This window comes from Gekko japonicus, unplaced genomic scaffold (assembly GCF_001447785.1).
Source record: "Gekko japonicus isolate JY-2015 unplaced genomic scaffold, Gekko_japonicus_V1.1 scaffold1918, whole genome shotgun sequence".
Lineage (NCBI taxonomy): Eukaryota > Metazoa > Chordata > Lepidosauria > Squamata > Gekkonidae > Gekko > Gekko japonicus.
In genome coordinates this window covers 322,552-345,429 of record NW_015174895.1, presented here as the reverse complement: position 1 = coordinate 345,429, position 22,878 = coordinate 322,552, and the positions used below count along the sequence as shown (strand labels likewise).

General features: G+C 44.8%; 1 protein-coding gene across 1 annotated transcript in view; it reads left to right on the top strand.

Moving 5' to 3' along the window:
• The window catches only part of HECW1 (HECT, C2 and WW domain containing E3 ubiquitin protein ligase 1), a gene marked incomplete at its 5' end in the record, with an annotated part of 168,454 nt that overhangs the window by 17,596 nt on the left and 127,980 nt on the right, over positions 1-22,878 (top strand). The window contains one exon of the mRNA XM_015424960.1: positions 6,747-6,916. Within this exon, the coding sequence (XP_015280446.1) occupies positions 6,747-6,916 (170 nt within the window). The remainder of the gene's footprint in view (positions 1-6,746; positions 6,917-22,878) is intronic.

The following is a 22,878-nucleotide window of genomic DNA, read 5'->3' as shown; positions in this document are numbered from 1 at the left end:
TTATTCGGCACATGCTTAGTGTGAAACCGTGTATCCCCATGCCACATTTCCCCACATATCTGTACGTTATTTTGCGGCACCTGTGCCATACATTACTATAACCCCCTGCCAAATTTTGCTATGCCTTCCATTTATGTCTTGCAATATTCTCCTTTCATACCTTTTTACACTTTTCAGTCATATGGTTAGTTGCTAAAATCCTTGTTAGTTGTTGTTTCATCCTGCAGCCATATCTTGCTGCACCCAACTATATATTGGGTCCAGAGGGTCAAATCCACTGCCAAAATTGCACTTCCAATAGCAGAGCAGAGGAGAGCAACATTAGTTGATTCTACACACACACACACACACACAAACTATATGTATGTAAGTGCCATCAAGTTACAATCAACTTACGCCCACCCCAGCAAGGGACTTGGAAGGCCAGCGAGAAGCAGAAGTGGTTTGCCTTTGCCTTCCTCTGCAGATTCTTCCTTGGTAGTCTCCCAGGGGTCATTTCCTGCAGGAGCGCACAGGAGCGGAGCTCCGATAGTGAGGAGCCCAGGGGGTGGGCACATGCAACAAGCCCCGCCCCCTGCTCCCAGCAGCCCTCAGTCGGGCGACAAAGAACAAGAAGCAACCAAGTATGTTGCAGAGGCCCTCCCCCCGGCCCGCCTTCAGGTACAAGCTCTCCCTCCTCTGTGAGGACAGATCTGCATCCCCCCCCAATAGCTAGCAATCCAAAACAGTCCAGTGGAGCCTGAGCGGTGGGTGTTGCCTTCTGACACACGTCCGGTGATGTCAGGGGGTGTGGCATATGCAAATAAGTTATGCTAATAAGTTATGCTAATGAGCTCCTGCACCTCTTTTTCTACGAAATGACCCCTGTAGTCTCCCATCTACATACTCAGCCAATGCTCCCTCTAAGCTGTGGAGTCGTGTGAGCAGAAATCTTACTTTGTGAGTTACTAGCATTGAAGTTGTGAGTGAGCAATTTGGCTTCTGCATGAATTAGTTTGCCCTGGAGCCATCCTTCCTGAGCTAAGACAAAAATGTGGGAGCTGGAGGCTAAAAAAACTGTGAGCCAGCTCACACTAACTCAGCTTAGAGGGAACACGGATATTCACCCTGCCTTAGCTTCTGAGATCTGATGAGACCAGGCTATACCATGCCGCCTTCCCGCCCACACACACTGTAGACCCACATTATACCCCCGTTCTGTTACTGAGGGTCTCTAGAACTTCAGGAAGAGAATTGGGGTGGAGGGCTCAGAGGGCTGTAGCAGAAGGGGGAGGCAGGGCAGCTTTAGTTTGCTGGTGGTACTTTGGATCCAGCCACATGTTCCAGATGTTTTACTGCACCTTTGTCCTATCTTGCTGTGCCTCCTAATGGAAGGAAGGGGAGGGTCTGTGAGAGGGAAGTGGAATCTGCACCTTGGGGTGTGGGCGTGGCTCGGGGGGGGAGCATTGGGTTGGCGTCCCCTCAGGTTCAATCCCTGGCCTCACTAGTTAAAAGGATTATGTCATAGGTGATATGGAACAATGGAAGAACCGCTTTAGTGAGAAGAAGGCTCCATCGTCCGGATGAAGGATTCAGACTTTCCTTAGTGCAGTGGTAGGATCGTGGTGCCCTGACCTGTATGGCCCCGGCTAGCCCAATCTCGACAGATGTCAGAAGATAAGCATGGCTGGCCCTGGCTAGTCCTTGGATGGGAGACCACCGAGGACGTCCAGGGTTGCTACACAGAGGCAGGCAATGGCAAACCACCTCTGCTCATCTCATGCCTTGGAAACCCTACGGGGTCACCATAAATCAGCTGTGACTTGATGGCACTTTCCATCACCAGAATGGGGGTAGGATGCACCCTACTATATCCTTAGCTCATTTTATCTTTTAAAATGATGGACTGGGTAGAGACATAATGATTTGCCCAGTATGCCTCATGGCTTACCTGGGATCTTTCATGCTCCTGATTGGCCCAATGTACTGGCTATCTTCTAAACAGAAACCGAGATTTACGTCCATTATCCCATAGCTGCCATTGCTCCAATTCAGTACAACTGAGCATTATGGGACTGTTTGATTGCTCTTGAGAGTCCCTTGGACTGCAAGAAGATCAAATCAGTCAATCCTAAAATAAATCAACCCTGACTGTTCCCTGGAAGGCCAGATAATGAAACTGAAGCTCAAATACTTTGGCCACCAAATGAGAAGGGAGCACTCACTGGAGAAGACCCTGATGGTGGGAAAGATTGAAGGTCAAAGAAGACGGGGACGGCAAAGGATGAGATGGTTAGACAGTGTCATAGATGCAACGAACATGAAATTGAGCAAACTTCAGAGGACGGCGGAAGACTGGAAGGCCTGGCGTGATCTGGTCCATGGGGTCGTGAAGAGTCGGACTCGACTGTGCAACTGAACAACAACAACAAATGCCATTTCAATTAGTACAGTTGCCTACAAGAACAACCTTACTCTTTCATCTTGTTATGAACTTCATACTTGTTTGAGTGATTGGGAAAGCATATAGGAATGTGCTTGCTCTGCCTTCTGTTTCTTCCTGCTCCAGTGATCTGTTTCTGAGAAATGGCCTGACATTTTCACACTGATTGATATGCACCACTCGTTGTGAAGAAACCTATGATTTATGACCAAGCATAAATGATGTATGGTATATTAATGTCATTCATCAATAGGTTTGGATTGTAAAATATACACAGAGTGGTAACTGCTCTCTTGAATCCCTTCAGTTCACATCCCCCAACAAATGCCTTGGGAAAGTGCACTGAATTTGTTCGTATTTTTTATTATTTATGAAAACTTCTACGTCTACTAAAAGTCAGTAGTCATGGGGAACATGTTTTTAGAGCCATTGCGATTAAGGGAAAATATATTTTATTTACCTACTTTAGTACATTCTTTGTGTATTTGTACCCGGCTTTTCTGCTTTTCTGGAGCTGCGGTGGCTCAAGTGGTTAAGACGCTGAACTGCAGGCTGTGGAAGGTCGGTAGTTCAGCAATTCGAGACCCAAGTGTGCCGCATGACGGAGTGAGCTCTCGTCTCTAGTTCCAGCTCCTGCCAACCTAGCAGTTCGAAAACAAGAAATTGCAAGTAGATAAATAGGTACCACTTCGGTGGGAAGGGAACAGCGTTCCGTGCGCCTTGGTGTTTAGTCATGCCGGCCACATGACCACGGAAACGTCTTCGGACAGCGCTGGCTCTTCGGCTTTGAAACGGAGATGAGCACCGCAACCCTAGAGTCGGATTCGACTGGCTTTCGAGCAAGGGAACCTTTACCTTTACCTTTTTTTCTGCCAAATTGACTCTCAAATCAGCATACAATTAAAACCTATCACAATAGTTGATGAAAGCCAGTAGCTGAGATGTACTGTTCTTCCCCCCCCAAAAAAAAGGTAATACCACCAATTGAGATTGGGCAGAATACTCAGAAGCTAAGATTTGTCAGCTCCTAGATATGATGCAGGCTGGGTTGCAACCCAGATGTTAGTTCATTATTCTTATTCCCACCACCATCCAGCTGCTGATGGCTTCTAATTTGCTGGACCCTGTAGTGTTCTTGTCCAGTGATAAGGACTTCCCTCTTAAAATAGCAATACGGCAATAATTTACATAATCAGAATGAAATTAGCTGCTGAGTTGGATTCCATTGATCTGTTCTGACAATAGCGGGAGCTTCCTCTGGCCCAAGACCTCTTCCCCTGATGCAAGAGATTCCTTTGCTGGTGGAAAAACGTCTCACGTCAGGGGAAGATACTGAAATTAGCAGAGCAGATCTACGGAATCCAGCCCACTGTTATTTCTGTGGAAATAGCATAAACTGGCAGTTGCATATAAAGGGAGCCGAAGGAACTTACCTGGAAATGTCTGGGTTTCTTTCCTAAGTTCTAGAGGGGAGAGAGAATTTCCCAAAGTTTAGGTTATTGTCCGTGGTGTCACCTAGGAGACCAAGGGGAAATTTGTGAAGCTCATCATAGTAGTTGAGGCAGCCATTCCCCAGGTGGTCCTACTTATAGCCTCCAGTCAGAGAGAAGAGGATGGACTTTCCATCCTTGCATGATTTTTCTTTCTCTGAATGGTGTGGTTGTCTAAGCTGCTAGGGATGGCGGAGGACTCATCCATGGCTTCTTCTCATTCATTTTTGTCTGTATCTTATTTTTCTTCCACCATGGATGTGAAGGCAGTGTCCTAGAGAACCGGTGTTCGCTGGAGGTCTCCCATCCAGATGGTGACCAAAACTAGATCCACTTAACTTCACCAAAGTAGCTGTATTATGTGTCCTCCAACTATACACGGGGACCATGTTTTCAGTTCCCCAAGCACGCTTCTTAAACGGGGCTTCACTGTGCACCACACTTTCCTCATCCCTGCCCCAGCTCTCATAGGATTTTAAGGCCAAAGTCTTGCACTGAGTTTCCAGTTACAAACAGGAAATTCTGGTCATCTTTGGAGACCTCCAGCTCATGTTGTGTCCCCATAGGCCCCTTCCCCCAACACTCACAGATCTTAGCAGTTCGCTTTTAGTAGTCACATACAGTTAAATCCCATTGCAATCATTGGGACTTGTGAATAGAGGAACTATGTCACCCTCTCCCACAAGAACTTGGGAATCACCCATTGAAGCCGATTGGTAGTTGTATTCATTTTTTTTAATTATTTACTTTTTTATTTGCATCATAAATTATTATTACATTACAATACAGTCCCTGTTCTCTTATGATGCCTTTCCCCCCTTTATATCCCACCCCCCACAAGGTGACCATCACATAACTTCAAATTAAATTTTTAACCATGAGCACATTTTTTCCAGTATAACGGAATTGGCTTCTCCATTATTTACCCATTGAAAGTATTCCGACCATTTCTTTTTTATCTCCTTCATCTTTCCATCCCATGCCTTATCTTGTTTAATACTTTCAATATATCTGATTGAATATATTTGTATAAATAGTCGTTCCATCTATCTAAAGACCACTTCAAGTTCTCCTTCCAACCATATGCAATCACAGCATTGCTTTAAAAATATCTTGGTTTTGTCTCTCAATGTTATAGTTTCCCAGTATGCCCATAAGTAATAAATCTCCATCTATTTTAAGATCCACCTTACATAACCCTACTATCTTTCCCCGTACCTTTTCCCAGAAATCTCTAACCTTTGGGCATTCCCACCATAGGTGAGAATACCACCCTTCTTTTGCGTTGCAATGCCAACAGTTAGGTTTCATACCTTTAATCATATATTCCAATTGGGCAGGGGTTCTGATTGGCAATTGTATTCAGACCAACAACAGAAAATATTTCTTGACCCCACGGTGTACCCGGGAAATTGAGTTAATTAATAACATCTAGCCAAGAGTTTGTTTGAACATGAGTGGAAAGGAGCCTGGAAAACTGCTTATAGAAATGTAAAGAGGTCAGTACAAACAAAAAGAGATGCACACCTGAACTTCAGTTTATGGGAAGAGAGCGTGGTATCTGCCCCTCCCCTGACAGGTGTGTGTGCTGAAAGCTTTTGTACTGGAAAACAGAGTTATATCAGGAATTTTATGCCTAAGGTTATTGTTGTTAACTTCATTCATAGCCTGCCTTTCCCACTGATACTCAAGGCAAATTCCAAAATACGGAAAACAGTTCAGTTAGACAGTGGAGACTTCCAATAAACAATGCAGGAGGACTACATTATTGAACTGGGGGAAAAAACCAATGCAAACCAAAAACTGTCCAAGATGTGTGATAATACAATGATGAAAAGGAGGACATTCCTGTTAACAAGATAAGTGATATGAACAGTAAGCATTGCAGTAGGCTACAATCCTATTCCCAGGGCTCTTTTTGTAGAAAAAGCCCAGCAGGAACTCATTAGCATAATAGGCCACACCCAGCAGCAAAACACATTAGCACATTAGGCCACACCCTGACAGCACAGCTCATTAGCACATTAGGCCACACACCCATGTTACCAGAAGTGTGGTCATCCAGCCACACCCACCTTTCCCTTCTTATTCTGTTTACCTTGTTTGTTGTCAAAACCCAGGGCTTTTTTTGTAGCAGGAACTTATTTACATGTTAGGCCACACACCCCTAATGTAGCCAATCCTAATGAGTTTCTGTTACTGGGTGTGGCCTATTATGCTAATGAGTTCCTGCTGGGCATGGCCAACTCAGGAGCCAGCAGGAACTCCGTTCCTGTGCGTTCCTGCCCAAAAATAGCCCTGCCTATTCCCATATAGAAAGGGCCCCCTGAGTGGTTCCTTTATACCTCCTGGTTGCCACTCAGCCACTAAGAGTTCCTAGGACTGAGCTTTTTTATTGTAGCTAATAGTCTGACGTGATCTGGAAGCTAGGGGACCACGGGCTATGGTGGCAATGCAAGACCTTCAAAAGAGGGAGGAGGCAGTTCCCCTCCTTTCTCTTACCTAAAAGCTAACCTTATTCTGTTTTCCACATTTGCTAAACAGATGTGAGAGGGGCTTACCCTCTGTTCTTAAAAAGGACTCATGATCCTGTGGAATGTATGCATGGACACCCAGAAGTCCCTGGACCCTAGTTTCAGGAGTATCTGTTTGGCCACCATTGGAAATAAAATGGCAGATGAGAAGGATTTAGGATTCCGGTAGGGCTTCTGCTATGTTCTTATACTAGGGAAGCCCATTGTGGCAGAGACGGTGACTCATATGTTTTAGAAAAATGTGCAGTCTCTTGCTGAGCAGACCAGTGAATACTAATGAGGATGCTCAACCTTCTGCAGATTTCCAAGCTTTTGGTCTGAAGAAAGGGATGTTCTTCAATCCGGACCCTTATTTAAAGATCTCAATCCAGCCTGGAAAGCATAGCATCTTCCCAGCTCTTCCTCATCACGGACAAGAGAAGAGGTCCAAGATCATGTGCAATACTGTCAATCCCATCTGGCAAGGAGAGGTAAGACACTGGCTTTAAAAAAAAGAAAAGAAAGAATGTTATTCTGACGCCCTTGTTCCTGAGTTTTATAGAATAAGTGCATAGACTTATTGTCAGGGGTGCAAACATTTTTGAAAATGTTGGGGCCAGCTATATTTTAATTGGAAGAAAAGAGAGGAGGCAATGGTAAGAGGAGAGGTCGGCTGCTTGCTCGCACAGTCTGATCTGTCCCTCTTCGAGCCTCCAGGTATACATCTTTTAACAATGCCCCTTTCTGCACTCTCCTTTTAATCCATGTTCACCGTAGTGTCCTCCAAGCAATTCTGCACTAAAATCGAATTCAACCTTCTTTTTAATCCAGGTTCCCCCCCCCCCCATTCTGCACTAAAATCAAGTTCAACCTTCTTTTTATTCTGGGTATTGTCCCCATTCTGCGTTACATTACCTCCCTTCAGTGGTCAGCCCATTTTCAGCCTGCTGTTGTCCTGGGTTATTTGGATGCGCTTTCGCTGTGGACTTAACTTGCCTTGACTTGAACACTGAGAAAATCCAGAATGGCAGGCAAATGCAGAAAGGACCCCAGAATATTTCACTGAGAGGTGCCAGACCTCAGGCCTCCTTGGATGATGAGGCATCTGGCTTGGGAGTCCTTCCTTGCTGGGTGACTTGCAGTTGCATTTACGCATTGGTAAGGGAGAGGCATTCTGTCCATGCTCACAGCTACTCTTCACACCTTCCGTAGCTGAACACAGAAGGATTCTGGGGTGGTGACCAGGGAAGCCCTGCCTCAGATGAACTCCTCCTCCCCAGGGCCATAGCCAAGGCTTATTGTTACACAGATAGTGGTATCCTGCTTTTCTCCCCAATGGGGCCCCAAAGTGGCTCACAGCAGCAGCAAATAAATACCAAAATGCAAGACAAGTCAAACCAACAAAAAGAGAAAAGAACAACCGGTGTCTTAGGTTGGTTCAGGTTTCAGAAGGTGGCTCATCCAAAGGCACGACTGCAAGTTTATGCATCTGGCCTCTTCCAAGCCTTACAATACCTGAAACAGGAAGAGCAAATGCTCAGCAAGAGGGTATAGCTGGCCAGGGTGGTTCCCCCAGTTTCCCCCTCCTTTATAGTGCATGGGAACAGGCATGAGTTGTATAATGTCTGAGTGAAGTCCATGGTATACCCCTCCCAGGAATGTTTTGAAATCAGGCACTCTCCTTCCATTCAACCAGAGTTGGGGTTGTGATTTGATAGCTGTAATGTAAATAGTGGAGGAAATGTCTGGCTTTTTTAAAGAAGAAAAATCTGTGGTAGAGGTGTTCCTTAAAGTGATTGGAACCACCCACCTCTGCCCAGCAACCTTTCCCCTTAGCTCGCAGTGAATTTTTCAAGTCACCTTGTTCTTGAGCGATCCTGAAACGAATCCTCGGCTGCGGTCAGACGTGCTCTTTGGCATGGTTGGGAAGCGCTCCTATTTCATCCGTTGGTTTTTGGAACAGTCACTTGATCAGACATTCCGTTTCGCTGTGGAATCAGCCTGTCACTGAACGATCAGATGGTGTGGACGGGCAAGGGTTTTATTATTTTGCCTGCTTTTGCTCATACAAAGCTGGCCTAGAGATGGGGACGATGGTGCGGTTATGCACATCTCACTAAGTGAGCAAAAAAAAATGGCGCCTAGTCAGTATGGAATGAGCAAACCATCCTGATGGCCTGAGAACATGCTTGAGTGGTCAGATTAGGGAAACTCCATCTGTGGCCTGTTGGCAAGCATTAGGACTGGAGTTTCCCAGGAGTCTTTTTACTCCATTTTAGGGGTGGACCAGGACGGGATGCTGATGACTGCGGAACCTTTCCCAGATGTTGCTGTCTGATGGTCCACTTTAGATCCATCAGGCATCAGCTTTGAAGTTGGATCTAAAGGCATGTCTGACCGCAGCCCTTCTTTGTCTACTATAACTCTGAGCATGGCAGAGTGTTCGCAGGGAGCAAATTTAGAGTCCAGTGGCACCTTTAAGACCAACAAAGGTTTATTTAAGGTATGAGCTTTCATGTGCAAAGCACACTTTTCCAATTTTTTTCAAAGTATTTAATAAAGTGTGCTTTGCACATGAAAGCTCATACCTTGAATAAACCTTTGTTGGTCTTAAAGATGCCACTAGACTCTAAATTTGTTCTACTGCTTCAGACCAACACAGCTGACTACCTGGATCTGTTTGCTTACAGGGAGTCAGTAGTAACTGAAGGAAGTTTCTTATTTAGGAATGGTGTCATGGTAAGCAAGTAAAAGCTTTTGGGGGGGGAAACATCAAGTTATTCTTATTAATCTTAATACATATTTGATGCTGACAATTCATACATTCTAAAGTATGCCTGGACCTTTGAGCTTGGCATTAAGGTTATAAACGATTCTGTTGGTTACAGGGAATTACTTACTCTCTTTGATTGCAGCCCTTCCAGAAATATAGCTGCCTGACCCATTAATTAATGCTGGTTAGAGAGAAAAACTAAGGAAAAGGGGAGGATATTGAGAGGAAATGGGTTAGGGAAGAGGTTTGTAAGAATGACCTATAAAAGAGAGAAAAATAGGTGATGGAATAAGTGGATGTGGGGTAAAACTGGATGGTAAAAGACGGCACTCACAGGAAGTGGCAGCCAGGCCATATGGTCAGCAATGCACGGGAGGCTCATCATAAGAACATAAGAAGAGCCCAGCTGGATCAGAGCGGTGGTCCATCCAGTCCAGCATCCCATTTCACACAGTGGCCAACCAGTTCTTCTGGAGGGCCAACAGCAGGGCAGAGAGGCTGAGGCCTTCCCTTGATGTTGCCTTCTGGCTCTAGGATTCAGAGGCTTAATGCCTCTGAATGTGGATTTTCCCCCCCCCCCCCGCCCCCAACCACAATGGCTATTAGCCATCAAGGGGCCTCTGGCCTTTGCTGGCAGTCCAGGATATGGTTACCAGGTTTGGATTTTAAAGCTGCAACTGGTAACTTGAGTTTTTGTACTCCTCCTTACTAATCTTATTGGTCTGATGTATCCTACTTGTCCAGATAATCTAACCAGTAGCACTATGCACCAGCTTTGTCAGTTCCAGGCCCAATTGTTTAATTTGCAATGAGACATATGCTAAATTGGAGCTTTTAGTACACATTGTATTTCAAAACTGTAATTTATAAGATTGCTAATTGTTAAAGAAAGACGCATTACAAGTCTGTAGCCGGGGGGTGGTGGTGGTGTTGAAAGCCCATTATTAGGTTCCAGAAAGCCTAACAGCGAGAAAGGAGAAAACAACCTTGGAAAGAGATATGAACATGTATCAGTTTCACTTGGGAAATTCTCTGCATTAGAAACAGCTCTATTAGAGTAGTAACAGCAGATGCAAGGTAATGATCCAAGCACAGATTTCCTTGCTGTCCTCTGCTGATCTCCCTAGTGCCCCCTACTTTAATTCAGTGTCTTCCAAGATCTGATATGAAGGGTTGCGCTGGGTTTGAATTTTATAGTTGGAATATCACTGTGAAAATGCTGTCATCGTTACTGAAATATGCAACACTTTATTTGCATCTGCGGAGCATTCCTCTGTGTAATGTTGACTCTGGTGCACTTTTGTGGTGTAGGGGTTCCCATCCTCAAGGCCATTGGCTGGTATCTCAGGCAGAGGTTGCCAACCTCCAAGTGTGGGCTGGAGATCTCACAGAATTACAACTGATCCCCAGACTACAGAGATCTGTTCCCCTGGAGAAAATGGTGGCTTTGGGAGGTGGACTCTATGGCATTAAACCCCACTGAATGCCTTCCCTTCCCCAAACATCACCCTCCCCAGGCTCTATCCCTAAATGTCCACGAATTTCCAGACCCAGTGCTGGCAACCCTAGGTAGAGGAGTGCAGAGACCGGTTTCTGTTCAGACTTTAGAGAGCTGCCGCAGTCAAAGTAGACAATCTTGAGCTAAATGGATCAGTGGTTTGGTCTAGTGTACATACATAGCTATGAATAATACGAAGCTGAAAAATATCAAGTAGTTCTCAAATTCTGAATTAAGCAGGTTAATTTCAAGTTAACTGTGGTTAATGTTGTTGCTGAGGTACTGGTTAAAGATCCAGCATGGGGAATTCAGTTTCAGGAAGGAAACAAATGGGGAGGTAAGTATGTAGCAAAAGACAGAAGAGACCCCCTCACTTCTGCAGGAGTATACCACATACCCTGCAGTTGCGGGCAGGTTTACATCGGGACCACACAGTGTAGCATACAGACAAGAAAAAAAGAACATGGAACACACTGCAGATTTGGCCAACCTGAAAAATCAGCAGTGGCTGAACATAGCCTAACTCAAACAGGACACAGTATCTTATTCCAAGACTCTGAAAGTCTGGGCAACAGTTCCAATTACCATGTCAGATGACGCAGGGAAGCCATTGAAATTCATAAACATAAACACAATTTCAACAGGAAAGAAGAGAGTTTTAAAAAAATAGGAGATGATTTCCTGTCCTGAAAAACAAAAAATGCTCTACATCTTATAATAGCACTAAAGATAAAATTAGAATTTCAACAGCCAATCCATATGCAGAAGAACCTCTTCAGGAAAGGTCCTCCATTAGCATATCACAGCCTGGGGAACTCCTACAAGATAATGACTCGGCCCTACCCCACCTTCCTGAGTAGATATAAATTACCTGCCTATCATTTTTCTTCTCACAGTGACACAGAGAGTATTCCATCTTTCTGTGTTATACCTCTGAGGATACCAGTCAAAGCTGCTGGTGAAATGTCAGGCACTACAATGCCAAGACCACAGCTGGAAAATCTACAACAACTACGTATGTAGCCTTGGGACCTGATCCTGATAGATCAGACAACTGGGGGTGTTATGGTTTGATCCAGCAGAATGGGAATTTCTTGCTTCCCTTGTTCTGCTGCATCCTGAAATGCTTCCTGGGCACAGGGGACCCTAAGGAACCGCATGAGATGTGAATTAGGGGTGTGCAATGGAATTGGCAAGCCCCCCTTCTGTTAGCAGAAACCTGCTGCTGGATTCAACACTCTATGGCGCACTAGACTTATGTTTTACTCAAATGGAAGGATATGGGCAGAGCTAAGGGCTGGTGCTGATCTCAGGCTTTTCAGATTCACCCCCAAGGTTCTTCTTTTGGTTGCTGGGTGTGCACTTCACTAAAATCTCAGCAAATGTCTTCTGAATGCAAACATGAGCACTCCCTGCCACACTGACGTCTCACCATCATGGTCACCTCTCTAACAGAGAACTGTTACAGTCATGTGGATTACTATCCCCGGGCATCAGGTGACCCAGACTTCATATCTACTTATCTTTCCTGTGGGACTGAGAACACAAACGACAGTTTTTTAATGTTAGGAAAAGTCACTGCATTGGACTTTATGGTGCTGTTTGTATTGGAAAGGTAATCAGTTCCCTGGTGTTTGATGTCTGCTCATGCTCCATAGGCTGCCTATTGCCTAAGAAGACAAAAGTTGCAAGATTCTTGTTTTGAACCTTGGTGTTACAACCAATGTTCCCTCTAAGCTGTGGAGTCTTGTGAGCAAAAATTCTACTTTGTGAGCTACTAGCATTAAAGTTGTGAGCGAGCGATTTGGCTACTGCACAAATGTGTTTGCTCTGGAGCCGTCTTTCCTGAGCTAAGACAAAAAGGTGTGAGCCGGAGGCTAAAAAACTGTGAGCTGGCTCACACTAACTCAGCTTAGAGGGAACACTGGTTAATACATTTTAGCTTCTCCATGTACTAATTCTGGCTTATTTTTCATAAGTATTTGGTTTGCTGCTTTGCCCAGATCAGAATGAGCAGTGGGCAATTCTTACTCTGCTCAAATTGTATTGGCACTACTAATTGTGAGCTTCTTCTGAAATAACTTTTTTTTAAAAAATCAGCTCATTCTGGCACATTCTTGCAATGCCAGGTCAGAACTGTAGTATGGGATCGGGTAAGCAGCAGTGTACTGTCCAGGTGGCTCAATGTTTCCTTCTCCCTCTGTGTACATTGTGTGCCATGGTGCTGTAGCCCTGATGGCTGCTGGAACATGACTGGTTTGTTGTTCTGGAGGTCAATTTATTTTCCCCAGATGGTAATTCGGAAAGCCCCCCCCCCCTCACCCAAGCCTCGTTCATTTGCTTTTGTAAAGGTCACCTTGATATGACATATGTCCTGTCCTTGAGATATGCGTGGCATGCTGAGGCTTCCAGGATGATGATGGATTGCCGATGGGCCATTATTCCATAAGTTGAAATGCCATTTTAAAAAACAGCAAGTCTTTTTCAGCTCTCAAAAAGGTGGGGGCAGTTTCTCATTGAGACCAAGTGAATAATCAAGTTCCGAGAACGCCCTGCCACACTTCACAAAGTCTTGGCTGCGGATTGTAAAGGGCACAAGGACAGGACATCGGCTCAAAGTACGTCTTGTTACTAATTATGAGTGGCAGAAGAATATCGGTAAGGGAACATGAACTGCAGCAAGCATGTACTTCATCTTTTTTTTCTGTAAAGGGTAAAGGGCAGAAGGTGAAATTGCCCCAATGGCCATAGGTGGTCCCACCATGCAGATTTTAAAAAATCCACACCATGGGGCCACCCAGGGCAAGGGTACGGGTTTCTACAAACCAGGGGACGCCCCAGGTTTGTAGAAAAGTACAGACAAGGTTTTTAAAAATCAAAAAAAGTAAAGTGTGATGTCTGCTAATGTGCAAATATCACAACAGGGGGAAAAAATTCAGATAAAAAATTGGCACTAGACATTGCAAGGGGAGGGAAAAGCGAGGCTTGCTTACATTTGTTACCAGTAAAGCCATACCATCTAAGGCGGGTAGCACAACTCCTTTCTAGACCTCCGCCTTCCCTACCAGTATTACTTCTTCCACTCCATCATGATTAACATTCATCATGTTCTCTCAGTGCTGCTTGACTATGGGTTCTAGACACAGTCCATACACAGAGATGACCACTTTTGGAGACTTATTTAAAATGATGTGTAGTTGGTGTCTTCAGCATGTTGAGGACAACCTGTTCCAGAGCTTTGGAACATCTCCACCGGTGGTCTTACATAGACATTATGTAGGGTTGCCAAGTCCCTCCCGGCAGCTGGCCAGGGTGGGGGCTTACCGAGAGCAGGGATTTTCATCCAACAGTTCAGCAACATGCCCACGTGACTTCCAATGTGACTCGGAAGTGGTGTAGGCTCATCAGGGACATCAGGGTGACGCTCTGGTTTTTGGGCAAAAACTCTATGGTAGACTTAGCTTCTACCATAGAGTTTTTGCCCCAAAGCCAGAGCATCACCCTGATGTCCCTGACAAGCCTAGGTCGCTTCCGCTTCACATTGAAGTCACATAGGCATGTTGCTAAAACATCGGGTGCTCCTCCCTTTTTTGGGGGGGTCTCCTTGCTGGCCAGCTGATCAGCAGTAGAGAGGTGGGGCCTGGCAGCAGGGTACCCCGCCCCCACCAGGGGGTCTGGCAACTCTAACAATATGTAACAGAGGCTATAGCACTGATCACTGTGGGACTCACAGTGTTCCCTGGCCACAGATTCAGAATTCACAGTGTAACCCCTTTGTAATTCTGATCAGACAGGTGGGACCTGGCCAGTGCCCCTCATGAATTGAGTGTGTATCCTAGAACATGCCCTGAATCCTCTGCAATGGATAGGGACGCCATGGCAGAAACATGGGTGTGGTTTAGCTAATGTGTCAATATAGAAAAAAGATCCCAAAATTTAGAGATTTTGAAAACTGCAATCTGGGATCATTACAACAATTCGAATCCAGAAAAGGTTAAGTACAGCTGAACTCTCACTTCATGTGTTTGGTTTTTAGCAGCTATCTGATACCATCCTCGTGATTAGTCTTTGTATTAAGGAATGAAACAGATTTTCACGAACAAAAAACAAACTTTAGGACAAATAGAGGAAAGGTGTCATGAAATCCTACCTGTTTGCAGTTGCTCCTTCACCTGGAGCTGCAGCTTTGGTACCTTTAAAAAACAAACAAGGCCTTCTGCCTGGGAGACTCCCTGCCAACGGGGGGATTAGGTGGGCAGTGTGATGGTATCATGACTTTGAAAATCAAGTCAGATTTAGTGATAATGTCACTGAAGCCATATCAGAGTGTGGGCAGGAAAGACTGGCCGCACACTAAACTGGCTACGTAGCATTAGCCAGGGACCCTATCAGAGTTGGCCGCACAATGGAGTCACAAAGCCAACTCTGAGGGATGAAAGCCTTCATTTTGAATTGGTGAACATATCGGCCCATTTTGGAGAACCCCATGCACAGTTAATAAAAAAGAGTGCTGGTGGGTGCACGCTATTCAAGGGGTATGAAGCTTTTCATGAATGTCCCATTTTGGTTCCGCTCTGGTTCTGTTCAGCTGCTTACAGTCTTGCGCTTGTGAGGCAACTTGCAGATGACTTAAGGCTTAGGCATTCATGAGTAACCTTGTTCTATCTGCTGCTAAGAATTGTTTCTCATATCCCATCGTGCTTTGCAGTGGCTGTAGGCAACAAGGAAATCAGGTCAGCATTACAAGGCTGCCGTGTCCCAATTTCTTTTTTAACTAAAAGACCAGTTAACTGACAGGCTGTTATTTCCCGAGAGCATGTTGTCTACGCCAGAAGTATATTGTAATGTGGTAAATAAGAGTAGGGTAATGAGAAGGTAGATACATAATCTACTGTGAAATGTTCATCATTGGCTGCCAGGAAGTAGGCATGTGAAATGTATTTATAGGTCAACTTTTTCATCAAATATCGTTATGGCTGGTTGGTAGCCATTCTAGAGAGGCTCCATTTCCCCATTCTTTTATACTCTCTGCTCCCACCCGTCTTACTGGTTGTGTGAAATCAAGCCCCAGGAAAGAAATGTGGCTTTTACAGTGGTGGTACAGCAGCATAAGGAGAATGCCCTCCAAAAGGGATGGATTCAGATGTTGAATTCTTACTGGAATGGCACCGTTAGAATGTGTAATTGCTTTGTCCAGTCTATACTCTGAATTCTCATTCAGATCACTGTTGGGTGGATATTTCTGTGGCACCAGCATCAGAACATACACTCACCTGTTGGACTGCAAAAGGTTTTTTGCAGTGGCATTGTAGAAGAGCGAGGGGAAAACGACAACATGGGAGCATACAAAGCCATTCTCTTACACCAGTCATTTCCTCCGGTGACATAGGTTATGCTTGTGTGGTTTACCCCCTTTATTTCTCAGGCCAAAGTGTATAAGGAATCCTTTCAAAATGTATGTTTGATGACAGTAAGCAGGAAAGTTGGTAAAAATCTTGGTGCAAACCAGGGCTTTTTTTGTAGAAAAAGCCCAGCAGGAACTCATTAGCATAACAGGCCACTCCCAACAGCAGGAACTCATTAGCATAGTAGGCCACACCCTGACAGCACAGCACATTAGCATATTAGGCCACACCCCCATATCACCAGAAGTGTTGTCATCCAGCCACACCCACCTTTTGCTTCTTATTCTGTTTACCTTGTTTGTTGTCAAAACCCAGAGCTTTTTTTGTAGCAGGAACTCCTTTGCATGTTAGGCCACACACCCCGAATGTAGCCAATCCTAATTAGTTTCTGCTGTTGGGTGTGGCCTATTATGCTAATGAGTTCCTGCTGGGCGTGGCCAACTCGGGAGCCAGCGTTCCTGCCCAAATATAGCCCTGGTGCAAACGATAGTTTCTTGTCCTCGTGGACAGTCATGCTTGGGGCCAAGGGGGTAGATGTGGCAGTCTTCCGTCCCTTACAGCAGACCACACCAGGGGTCCTCTGACCTCTGTGGAACCTTTTTAGGAGGTGTGCAGGACTGATGCTGGAAGGGAAAGGTGGAGAAGTCCCAATGTTTGAGCAGGACACCATTGTTTCTCAGGCTCAGACAGTATTGACTGACCTACCTTACAGAGATGTGGAAAGAGATCGTACGTGAAGCATTTTGAGCTACTGGGGGGGAAAGGGTTCTTATAAATGCTTATTACTAGCATCAGCAATACTACACAGTTCATGCAGCTGAACAAAAACAAGGATGCTTCTACATGTTACTATTTACTACTTTGTTTTGGTTGTTTTTCTGAAATTAGTAACCCCAATTCTGTTCTAATAAATTGGAGGCCCGGTTTCAATTTAATGCCATGGCCATTTGCACTGCTGCCAGAAAGCTGTTACACTTACAGGTTTGAGGTCATGTTTATAAGTTAATTTCCCTGCCCCCATCCCACATGTCGTTGTGGAGCTCATATCATGGGGGCCATGTCCACACGGGCAGTGGATTGTTATATGCTCTGACTTATGTCAGGCACAAGGGCCGAAATGCTCAGAGATCTTGTATGGGTAAGAACTTTTTGACTGGACTGTTGCTCTAAATTGGCCTTCAGTTTTTGCACTCATGATGCACTGTGTGAAACAGCAAGATCCACTTGCAAATAATAGATTAAAGTACATTGAAAGTGGATTGAAAGTGCATTATTCAGCATGGGTGAAAGTGCATTGTGTCCTGGAACCCACTCAGCTCTCCTGTACAACTTTGGGTTGCAGGTAATTTTGTCAACTTCCAGGTGATGGACCGAGATCTCCTGCCATTACAACTGATCACCAGGTGACAGAAATCATAAGAACATAAGAGAAGCCAGTGTTGGATCAGGCCAATGGCCCATCCAGTCCAACACTGTCACACAGTAGCCAAAAATGCCAGGTGCCATTAGGAGGTCCACTAGTAGGTTCAGGACACTAGAAGCCCTCCCAAGCACTAAGAATACAGAGCATCACTTGCCCCAGACCGAGAGTTCCTATCTATACCTTGTGGCTAATAGCCACTGAGGGACCGCTGCTCCATATGTTTATCCAATGTCGTCCATGCTTGTAGCCGCCACCACTTCCTGCGGCAGTGAATTCCAAGTGTTAATCACTCTTTGGGTGAAGAAGTACTTCCTTTTTATCTGTTCTAACCCGACTGCTCAGCAATTTCATTGAGTGCCCACGAGTTCTTGTATTGTGAGAAAGGAAGAAAAGTACTTCTTTCTCTACCTGTTCTATCCCATGCATAATCTTGTAAACCTCAATCATGTCACCCCCCTCAGTCGTCATTTCTCCAAGCTAAAGAGCCCCAAGCGCTTTAACATTTCTTTACAGGGAAAGTGTTCCATCCCTTTTATCATTCTAGCTGCCCTTTTCCATCCTTTTTCCAATGCTGTAATACCCTTTCTGAGGTGTAGTGACCAGAATTGCACACAGTATTCCAAATGAGGTCACACCATCAATTTGTACATGGGCATTGTGATACCAGCTGATTTGTTTTCAATTCCCTTCCTAATATTCCTCAGCAGAGCATTGCCCTTTTTTATTGCAGTCACACACTGTCTCGACATTTTCAGTGAGTTATCTACTATGACTCCAAAATCTCTCTCTTGGTCAGTCTCTGCCAGTTCAGACCCCATCAACGTGTATTTATAGTTAAGATTTTTGGCCCCAATGCGTATCACTTTGCACTTGGCTACATTGAACCCCATTTGCCTCGTTGACTCCCACTTTCCCATACTCGACAGATCCCTTTGGAGTGCTTCACAGTCCTCCCTGGTTCTCATCACCCTGAACAATTTCGTGTCATCTGCAAATTTACCCACTTCACTGCTTACTCCCAGCTCCAAATCATTAATGAACAAGTTAAAAAGCATCGGACCCAGTACTGAGCCCTGGGGTGCCCCACTGCTTACCACCCTCCACTGTGAAAATTGCCCATTTATACCCACTCTTTGTTTTCTATTATTTAGCCAGTTTTTGATCCACAAGAGGACTTGTCCTTTTATCCCATGATGATTGAGCTTACTTAGGAGCCTTTGATGAGGAACTTTATTAGAAGCTTTCTGGAAGTTAAGGTAAACAACATCTATTGAGTCCCCCTTGTCCAGAGTAAAGTAAACAGATTTTCAGATTTTATTCATTTGGCGTGGTCCATTCCTCACCGAGATCTAGTTTCTGTTAAGGTATTGGAACGATTAAGGGGCCACTGTGAAGGTTGGGGTTTGGTGGGCTGTTCGAGGCCAAGGCTTAATGGCTATGGGGATGGAAGATAATTGATGCAAAGTCTCAGCCTTGGGTCAATACAAATGTTTCTCAATTCCTGCTTGGCTTCAGCCTCTTCTTTCATGCTGATAAGTCTAGAATCTTATGCAGTTTTTAAAAAGGAAAACTGAGAGATTATTGGGAGACTAAATTCTCTGATGGCACAGGAATCCCTGTCCACAATCATGAATCCGAGAATCCTACATTTATTTATTTATTTAATTTAAAAAAACAGAACTATCTGTCGCAAAGGAAACAAAAGTGAGATGGCAAAAATAGGATTTCAGATGACAGATTAGCTTTTTCACATAGCATCGGCTTGTCGTGTTTTCCTTTGCCACCCCATCAGATTCTTTGAGTAGGCTTTTTTCTTATTCAATTTATTTCCTTATCAGTGAGTTCACTATCCCTGGGGGAATGGGTTCCATGGAAGCATTAAAAATTGGCTGGTGTGTTCGGTGTGTTTAAGAGAGTTTAAAGTGCTATCTGTTAAATGAGATGCACGACATAGGCCTTGGCAATTTATGCTTTTTCGAACGGCGGCTGAGCAGTTCATACTCGCTAAATTACAATGCCTGTATGTACTATCTGATAATTGGTAGAGTAGCGTTTGCCCACCCGTGTCTTCATTTCCCATTCTGCTAACAGCCATTTTATTATCCTTCTGATACAGAAAGGTAAATTATTTTTCACCCTTCAGAGGTTAGATGCAAGTGCAGCTGTTGAGCATACACAAATGAAACGTGTGCTGGTTAAGATAAATAAAAAAGGCAGTAGAAGTCTAAGATTCCTTATTCCCAGTATGCTAATCATGCTGGAATTATAAGCCATCTGTTATAACAGAGAAAGACATTCACCTTCTCTGTACATATTGTGTATACAGTGAAGGTTCGAGAAGTGTAGGTCTTTAAAAGCACCTGCTGCCCACGAGTACGGCGTCTTCTCTTTGCTGTCTCCAAGCCAACTAAAGAATTTGAACCCTCCCTCCTTGACATTTTTGTATCCTCAAAATGATTATTCTTCAACTGATTTGCCTCTCCCTGCTGAAAACACTAATTTTGTTTTGTCAACGTCATCTTTATGTCCTGAAAGGACTAGAGTAGTCTTTAATATGTGAAATTTCTTTTAAAAGTCTACGTAGGAGATACATGAAAGAATTCATTTACCACTGAAAGATGGTAGGAGTGGGGCACAGAAAAAGTTTATTGAGACGTGGTGTCCTTTTCTTTTATACTGGAATAGAACCGAACCAAACAAGCAGATAAGAGAGTTTATTTTAAGAGTAAAAGATGCAGAATTATGTTGGAAACAAGTGTTTGATTTGATATTTATATATTAGCAGTAGCTAATACTCCCTGTGACTGTTTATTCCTGGGTTATAGTAGGAAAACGTTGGGGTTTTTTGGTTAAAATAATGGGCGTTACAGGTTGTGTGGATATGAGCCACTGGCCTTGGGAGCTGTAGCACTCATGGTGGGAGTCACCAAAGGTCCAAATAAGTTCCCGTCATCTTTTACAGTCATGCACACACTGTGCTTGGGAAGAGGCACATCTGAAAGGGATGCTTACTGTTCTCGGTAGGAATGACTTGAGGACTAGAGGTCTGAGGAAGAGGGGATGAGGTAGGATCATTACAGGAATGCACACATCAGCTGCCTCTTCTACACAGTGGCTAGAGTGTTATAATCCCTGCATGCCCATGAAGGGCACATTTAAATTCCACGGCAATGCTCTCTGTGAGCCACAACACAGGACTGGATCATGCTTCATATACAAGTCTTTGCACATGTTTATGTCACTCTGTTTGCCTCTTTCTATATCCAGGAATTTTAGCCTTGTGCAGATGGCTGTGTATGCACACAGTTTCTGTGCCACCTCACTGTAAATGGCCCAGAGAGTTCCTTTACTATTTGCTTCGTGTGCAAATGCCAGTGACACCCTCCAAAGCCCACTGAAGTCAGTGGATGTAGGTGTAAGTCTGCTTAGGATGGTACTCTGCTAGGCCACCCCATGTGAAGAGAAAGAGGGGAATTATCATATTGTTGCTTTGGTTCCCTTTCTCCATGTGTTTCCTGTCCATTGTGCAGCATCAGCTAAACGGCTATGGGCACTGGTGTAATACTGTCATGATCTGGGCTGTGCCACCAGAGGCCTACTAGGCCCAGGGAGCCTGGCTAGCAGTAGGGGAGGCTGGGCCTACAAACTCCAGAAAGCCTTGGGAAGTTTTGGCACTGATTTTGACCAATAGGGAAGAAGAGGGCTGGGGAATAAAAGAATTGGCACAAGAGGAAAAGCTGTTCTTCTTCCCAGGGAACAGAGCCAGAAGAGAGGCTGCTATGGGGAAGAAACTGTCATCCTGAGGGAAGGGTGAGTAGTCTAAGGCCATTTGAGATAGTGAGCTAGGTAGGGACAGTATATTTAGACGCATTAGGGTATTTGATTTCTTTTCACCCACTTACCGTTATTATTCTGCACCTTGTTTGTTTGACCTGTAAATATATTTAGATGCATTAGGGCATTTGATTTCTTTTCTTTTCACCCACTTACTGTTATTATTCTGCACCTTGTTTGTTTGACCTCCTATAAGATAAACCTTTTCTTTGTTGTTCACTCTGCCTGGTCCTCACGCCTATTATTCGGCCAAAAGTGAAGTCTGAAGGTCTTGGGAGGGTGCTCTGGGCCTTCTCAAGGGATCCTAAATCCAGAGTGGTGGCAGCATCAGGTGACACCCCAGGTGACATGGTGGCTGTAGTGGTGGGATGGACTAATTTTGGACCCTGGTGAGGCAGAGTGCCATTTGGCCTTAGCAGAGAGGGGAAATTTTTTTTTTTTTGCTTTTGGGCTTAAGGAAGCCCCATTGTCTGAAGGTGCTTGCAAGACCAAGTAAGGGTCTGGTAAGGTGTGGTGAAAAGGTTTTGTTTATGTTCTAGTTGTCGGGTCAACTGGATCATGAAGCTAGAGTTAAGTAGTGCATGTTCCTCCGATCTGGGAAAAAAATCAGAGGACATGCCTGTTGCTAGACGCAAGACCCAAACGGGGGCTGCAGGTCTCATGTCGGTGGAGGACACATCAGAGAAAGCAGTGGCATCCCTGAGTGAAGAGACCTTACGCCTCCATCTACAACTTAAACAGGCAGACTTTGAGTTAGAGAAAGCAAGACTGCAGAAAGAATGTTTAAGGTGCTTGCAAGACCAAGTAAGGGTCTGGTAAGGTGTGGTGAAAAGGTTTTCTTTATGTTCTAGTTGTCGGGTCAACTGGATAGTGAGGCTAGAGTTAAGTAGTGCATGTTCCTCCGATCTGGGAAAGAAAAATCAGAGGACATGCCTGTTGCTAGACGCAAGACCCGAACGGGGGCTGCAGGTCTCATGTCGGTGGAGGACACATCAGAGAAAGCAATGGCATCCCTGAGTGAAGAGACATTACGTTTCCAGCTGCAACTTAAACAGGCAGACCTTAAGTTAGAGAAAGCAAGACTGCAGAAAGAGGAGAGAGAGACTGCAGTTAGGATGGAGATGGAAAGAGAAAGGCAGAAAGGGGAGACTGGAGCTAGGATGGAATTAGAGCGAGAAAAAATGAGACTGGTGCATGAGCTTGAGATGGCTAAACTTGAAAAGGGCCAATCTCCTCCAGATGCCACAGGGAGAGGGGACCGTTGGACGTACCCCTGGTTCAAGGAAGGGGAAGACATTGAGGCCTTCCTGCAGGATTTTGAACAAGTCTGTATTGACTACAAGGTTCCCTCAGAGCTCTACATGGAAAAGCTGAGACCGCAGTTGAGTGGTGTCCTAGCTTCAGTGTCTGGGCAGATGGAGGGCGAAGAGAGAACAGACTTCAAGCTGTTCAAGCAGAGAGTGCGTGAGAGGGTGGGATTAACCAAGGAAGGGGCCCGGAAGCGATTCAGAGAAATCAGA